The 6,764-nt window shown below is 39.4% G+C and overlaps 1 protein-coding gene across 1 annotated transcript; it reads right to left on the bottom strand.

Annotated features, from left to right (window-relative positions):
• Positions 1–962: 962 nt before the first annotated feature.
• LOC112214967 (proteasome subunit alpha type-1) lies at positions 963–4,730 on the bottom strand. The gene is made up of 10 exons (XM_024374025.2): positions 4,651–4,730; positions 3,611–3,655; positions 3,350–3,451; positions 2,871–2,974; positions 2,668–2,756; positions 2,416–2,486; positions 2,140–2,269; positions 1,853–1,932; positions 1,530–1,634; positions 963–1,245 (listed from the first exon to the last, which is right to left on the bottom strand). Exons 1-10 carry the CDS (start codon positions 4,651–4,653, stop codon positions 1,186–1,188), a joined length of 789 nt encoding a protein of 262 aa, XP_024229793.1. The 5' UTR covers positions 4,654–4,730; the 3' UTR covers positions 963–1,185.
• Positions 4,731–6,764: the final 2,034 nt, after the last annotated feature.

A 6,764-nucleotide genomic window follows, 5' to 3' on the forward strand; every position in this document is an offset into this window, starting at 1 on the left:
AGTGACAGTCTGAAGCAGAACTCATACAGTACCCATAGTATTGTACCAGTGCCTGGTTAAGGATTCCCCCATTGAATAATAGCTTACAGTAAACTGACTGATTGGGATTGTATTGTGCTCCTACACATCCGGACTTGAGAACTCATTAGAATCAATGTGAAATTTATCTAGAACTTCGAGACCTTGGCTCTGACATTTGTCAAAAATTAGTCACAATTGATCTTTAGCTTGTTCTACATGTCTGTGTGAAGAAAATTAAAAACTACAACGTTCTTTCTGCATAAACCCATGGACTTGGCGCTAAGGTTATCTGCAGTCCAATCACAAGCCTGAACAAAGAGACGTGTTCTGATTGGTCTGCCATCGCCCTCTAAGTATGATCTATGCTAGTCAGAAATAATGGCACGCAAGCAAAAAAAGTCAGAAATCTTACAAGTAAATCGTGATAACAGTCAGAACCCATGATCAGACTAATAACTATAGTTACATTTATGTATTCAAATAGCTAGCTGTGACTGAACATATCTGCAATTGCAACTTCTACATTTTTTTTTTTTTACTAATGTCTCAGGATTTTGATGCTCTGCACTCTAGTTTCCTTTTAAGGTGAGGACAAATGTGTAATGAAAGGATTCACCATAAAACACTTGGTCTGGGATGTGAAAACTTTGATTATCACTATGTCAGAACTATGATTTGCGTAGACAGAACCTTAGTAGAAATGATAATTGGTGACCTTGGGACTAAGACTTTTTTCCTGCTTACTTAATGGCTATAATGCAACACTGGACCACTATTTATGAAGAAAAACTCACTTTTATACACGATTGATTAACCTGTATGACAATGTTATAAAAAGTAGTCACTGCTTGTGGAAGATCTCCTGGTTTGATAACCAACAACCTTAAAATAAAAAATAAGTCTCAAGTATGTGTCAAATAAAAAAACACATTGGTACCAAATGAGAAAAAAGGTTAAATTTATAGAATTGAACATTCTACCAATAGAAAAGCAACATCCAATGTTATTAGCAGAAAGCGTACAATTGACTTGTTTTCAGTAAGTGGCATATTGCCACAGTACAGATTTCCCCATTGCAGTTCAGTGAGTGGTGCCCTGTTGGATTTGGTTTCTGGCCACCGCAGTGTGACAAGAAGTGTGTAATCATTCTGCGTCCTCCAAGTCTCAGATATCCATTGGCTCATCAGGTTTGTCAGCTGCAGGCTCATCTGCAGCCTGGACGACCTAAAGGACAGACAGAAGGAGAGGTTAGCAGTGGCCCACATCTTGATTGGCTACCGTTCAACGATAATGTGACAATTCCAACACTTGATGTGTTCAAACAATTTTGTGACGTCATGTTTGTTAACCACTCTCTAATATATTTAAATATACAAATATCTTAGAGGGTGCATTATACTACCCTGGATTCCAAATGAATTGTTCTGTTTCAGTGTGGTTCCAGACTAGCATTAATCCAACCACTTTCCTCAAATGACATCCATTGTTAGCTCCAAGCCGACTCCTACCTTTCTCTGTGGCCTCTCCTCTAGACCCACGAGGAAAGGAGCCACGTCATCATCGTCGTAGATGGTGAACTCCATGTCTTTCCCCACAATGCCGATGGAGACATTCTGAAAGGCAGGGAGAGCTACTCAATAAAGGCCTGGGTTGTGTTCATTAGGCACCAAACAGAAGAAAACCGACAAACAGGGAGGAACTAACTTGACTAAGAAAAACTAATTTGATCATAAATGTAGCAAAACATGTTCTGTTACATGACCTAATGAACACAGCCCTGTTCAGCAGGGAAGGAGTGGTAAGACCAGTTGGTTGAGCCATAGCAGCTTACCTTAGTCGTGAGGTCCTGTTCAGCAGGGAGTGTTTCTCTGAGCCCAAGCAGACCATGCCTGACCAGCTCATTCAGATTACCTAAATACAGACAATGCAATGGACAAAGGGATAAATGCAAAGAGCATGTGCTGAAATGTGTGAGACAGGAGCTACAGTTAACAAGCATCAAACGGTATTTACTTTAAGTGAGTGTCTGAGTAGACATGCATTTGTGTCCTCAGGTATGTATTTGTGTTAGTACTTGTGAGAACTACAAATACAGTGTGTGTGTGTGCATGCTCTCACAGTCCAGGAAGGTGTTCATGTGTCTCTCTAGGTATGTGCGGGCAGACTGGGAGCGGGCTCCGATGGACATGGCTTTGCAGTCGAAGTAGTTTGCAGAGGGGCAGGTCTGGAAGATATGAGGTCCCATGTCCTACAAGAAGAAACCATAAGGAGAGAATGACAGATGCTCCACATTACTAATTAATGTTGCTTTAAGAATCACATACTACTTCTAGAGTATACACCCCTTCATCAGCAGACCTAGTTTCCATTAAAAAGATGACAAAGAGAACTCACGTCGTAGCCAGCGATAAGCAGTCCCACACCATAGGGTCTTCTTCCATATCTCTGTGTGGGGATTTGGGTTTCTGAGGGACAGGTCAAGGGTTACATTGTTAACAGTCTAGAGGACAGCACGCCAATTCCCAAACCTGACCTCACCGCTTAACTCATGAAAAGCCCAAAGTGTGCATTTTGACATTGAAACATTGATTGGAGTGCCGGTGCAGGCGTCTAGAGGTGAATATGTGAAAACATGACAAAGGATACTGCTTCCAATGAGAGTGACGAGGCGTGACACTGGGAGAGGCCTGTCAAACACAAACCTGGAGTCCAGGCATTCCTGCCTCATGAAGTTACTGTCGAGGAAGACGGAAGGGGAAATCTTGACACAGATTACAGTGGATACACTTTGCATACGAAGTCATGGTATTCCTACAACTAGACACGAGATGTGTGCGTGTGTGTTGTACCAGAGGAGCCTGGCATCTGCAGTCAGCCCGGCAATAGAGATGCCAATGTGTTCATCAACATGGAGGATCTTCTTCTGGTGAGCAGCCAGCTCAGACTGGGCTCTCTGTGGATAAACCCGAACACAGTCTCAGTCAACAGCCCATTGATAGTCACTGCAAGTGTCAAATGTACTTAGTCAAGAGTAAGGTACTACATGTACATTTTTATTTCATCTTAACTAGCCTGGCATACCGGAAACATAACTTTTATTCGCTCTTATTCATTTAATAAATTAGGCATAGGAGCACCGTCTACTCAGCACAAAATTGCCCTCTGGTTCTATTTTCTAGATTGCAAAGTGTGGCTCATGTCCAGTGTAGCAGGTTAAAAAAAATAAAACATACTGTTTTCCTGAAGTCTCAGTGTAGCTCCTATGTAACTCTTGACAAAATAAAGCTGTCACAGTGTAGAATATAACTGGGATGTTACTGGGAAATACCTTGAGAGCAACCAGGACTGCATGGGTTCCGGACTTGAGCCCCACTGTTGCCGAACCTTGTTTCACCGCCTCCATGGCGTATTCGATCTGGTGAATGCGCCCCTGAAACAAATGCATTGATAATGTTACCTTATTTGGGAGACACTGCAGGTAATCTCATTCCCCAAACATTTAGAATCATTTCGATGTCCGTTGAGTTATGTTAATGCTGTAGTGAGTACCTTGTAAGGTCGCTTTCTCATAAGGCAACTTGGCCCTTACCTGAGGACTCCATACTGTGACGTCATTGTCGTACTGGTTACGGAACTACAGAGAGAAAAAAAGGTACCTGTGTCAATGTTTTCACGGTATATTGGTCAAGAAACACACATTACATGTTTTACTTACGTAGTTATCTTGCATTGCGATGAGTTATCTACCAAAAAACAACTCGACAAAAAATCGTGTTTGCCACCCTAGACTAAGGTATTGTATTGCTATAAATAAATTATAACGCAAGCTAGGAAGCAACCGACCTTGTGGCTTTGTTTACAGTCACCTGGCAGGGGGTGCACCCACAGAATTAGTTAGTAGAATATGAGCTCTATGGGTGCACCTCTGACGTCAAACACGTTTGAAACTTTTAGAGGTAGGTATGACAACTAGCTAAATTTGTTCCAAGCAGCTGGTTGCAAGCATTTGGAAGACAACACCGCGAACAACCATGCAATTTCAATCAGCCTTTGACTGCATAGGTAAGGACGGTTGACTGCAAAGACCAATGGCATTCGGCAAAGTTGGGTAACTTTTATGGCAGTCAAAAAACGAAAGTGAAACAAGCAACATTACACTGGCTAACGATAGCTAGCTAACGTAGCATGCTAGTTAGCTACCTAGCTGTGTTAGGTAGCTAACTAGCCATCTAAAGTTAGCTAACTAGCCACCTAAAGTTAGCTAACTAACTTAGTTACATAGTAACGTAACTAACTGCTAGCTAGGCTAGTACTTTTTATTTATTTCATCTTATTGAGATAGTTTGCTAACAATCTAGCTCGTGCATAATCATAAACTTCCAGATGCTTGCTGTTTTGTGCTTACTCACAGTGCACTCGTTTCCTCTGCTCATAGACTTGTGCTAAGCTAGTCTGGCTAACGTACATTTAATATCCTTTCAACGAGTGATAGCTAGCTAGCTGCTCTAGCTGGGATCCTTAATTATCGAACACTTTTGCCATTCAATGTATGCGATTAATTGTATTACTTATTAAGTAACATTCGCGCGTAGAAACGTAAAACAAAATGCATGCTTTATTCATTCTTACCATCTCTGCTGTTGCTTGGTGAACTGTGACTCTGGATTGATTTATTTCCCTAGATCTGTGACGTAAGGCAAAGTAGTAGATCTCAGAAGTCCATTCAGTAGATTAAAATTCGAAATGCAATCCAGTGGTGTAAAGCGCATAGTACTTTAAAGTATTTTTACTTATTTTTTTTAGGGGTATCTCTACTTTACTATTTATAATTTGGGGAACTTTTACTTTTACTCCACTACATTCCTAAAGAAAATAATGTCCTTTTTACTCGATACATTTTCCCTGACACCCAAAAGTACTCGTTACATTTTGAATGGTTAGCAGGACAGGAAATTGTCAAATTCACGCACATAAAAAGATAATCCCTGGTCATCCCTACTGCATCTGATCTGGCGGACTCACTAAATACAAATGTCTGAGTGTTGGAGTGTGCCTACGGGATCAATATCATGCCAAGTGTATTGTGAACACACTATGGGAGCAATATCATGCCAAGTGTATTGTGAACACACTATGGGATCAATATCATGCCAAGTGTATTGTGAACACACTATGGGATCAATATCATGCCAAGTGTATTGTGAACACACAGCATGTATTTTGTATTTGTGTATAATGATCTGTACAAATAAGTACCAATCCACAAATGTAAATCACTTGTTTTCATTTGGCATGATATTGATCCCATATGTGCCCCCTGCTATCCGTAAATAAAAAAGAAAGAAAATTGTGCCCTCTGTTAAAAAAATATATAATATATTTATAGTTTTACTTTTAATACTTAATTATATTTTAGCAATTACATTTACTTTTGAAACTTAAGTATATTTCAAACCAAATTATTTTTTACTTTTACTCAAGTAGGATTGTACTGGGTGACTTTCACTTTTACTTGAGTCATTTTCTATTAAGACATCTTTACTTTTACTAAAGTATGTCAATTGGGTATTTTACCACTGATGTAGGCAAAGATTGAAAACGTTAATAATTTTTACTTGACCAAAGACTTGCAATTTTACTGTTTAATTTAAATGATTCCTGTCAATTGTGAAATTAATTTTAAAATTCATTCCAGAATGTATGTGTATGGTTCTCAGAACGTTGCAATAACTGGAATGACATATACTTGCAGTAATAAAAGCAAACAACATTTTGTTTTAACATTTATTTTTCTGCAATTAAGTACATAATTGCAGTGTGCCTAGATGAGCACTAGATGGCAGCAGTAAATTGGAAGTTTACATCACAGGCTACAGTAAACTGATACTGTGTGTGTGTGTGTGTGTGTGTGTGTGTTTACACTTTTTTTTTTCTTTGACTTGTTGGCTTTGACAGTTATTTTGTTCAATAGGATTCATTACGCTATACATTGTCTTTCTTATTTTATGAAGTATACAGTACTACAATCTCTGTATAGGGGCATAGGTCATAGGTCAGGTAGTCATGTTTTTCTTCTATCTGCAGGGTTGCTATTTCAAGTCAGGACAGGTCTGCAAGAAATGCTTTGTATTTCATTTTCAATGTACAGAATTCCTTTGAATGGGGTTTTATCACCAAGTCCTGCCGAATCAGTCAGAGCTACAAAAAAAAAAGGTCTTGTCAATTCAGTATTGTTGAGCTGCCATCAAATTAAACCTGGATATTTTGCATTCTGAATAGACAAAATTACTCTTGAAGGAAAAATAACTAGACCAAAATCAACTTGCATCACTCCAATCAAAGCAGGGATAGGCCAAACAACAGTATAGGCTACTTTTGATTCACAATGTGCAAAAAGAGCATCATGGTCACAACACATGCTCTGTAAGCCTGTCATAACAGCAGTGAACACAGCTGAGTGTAGTATACAACATGAACAGGCTCATGGATGCAGAGTTAATTTATGCTGCAGTAGTTTATGTGTCGGGGGGCTAGGGTCAGTCTGTTACAGTGCCTTGCGAAAGTATTCGGCCCCCTTGAACTTTGCGACCTTTTGCCACATTTCAGGCTTCGAACATAAAGATATAAAACTGTATTTTTTTGTGAAGAATCAACAACAAGTGGGACACAATCATGAAGTGGAACGACATTTATTGGATATTTCAAACTTTTTTAACAAATCAAAAACTGAAAAATTGGGCGTG

Source organism: Oncorhynchus tshawytscha, linkage group LG01 (assembly GCF_018296145.1).
Source record: "Oncorhynchus tshawytscha isolate Ot180627B linkage group LG01, Otsh_v2.0, whole genome shotgun sequence".
Taxonomy (NCBI): Eukaryota; Metazoa; Chordata; class Actinopteri; order Salmoniformes; family Salmonidae; genus Oncorhynchus; species Oncorhynchus tshawytscha.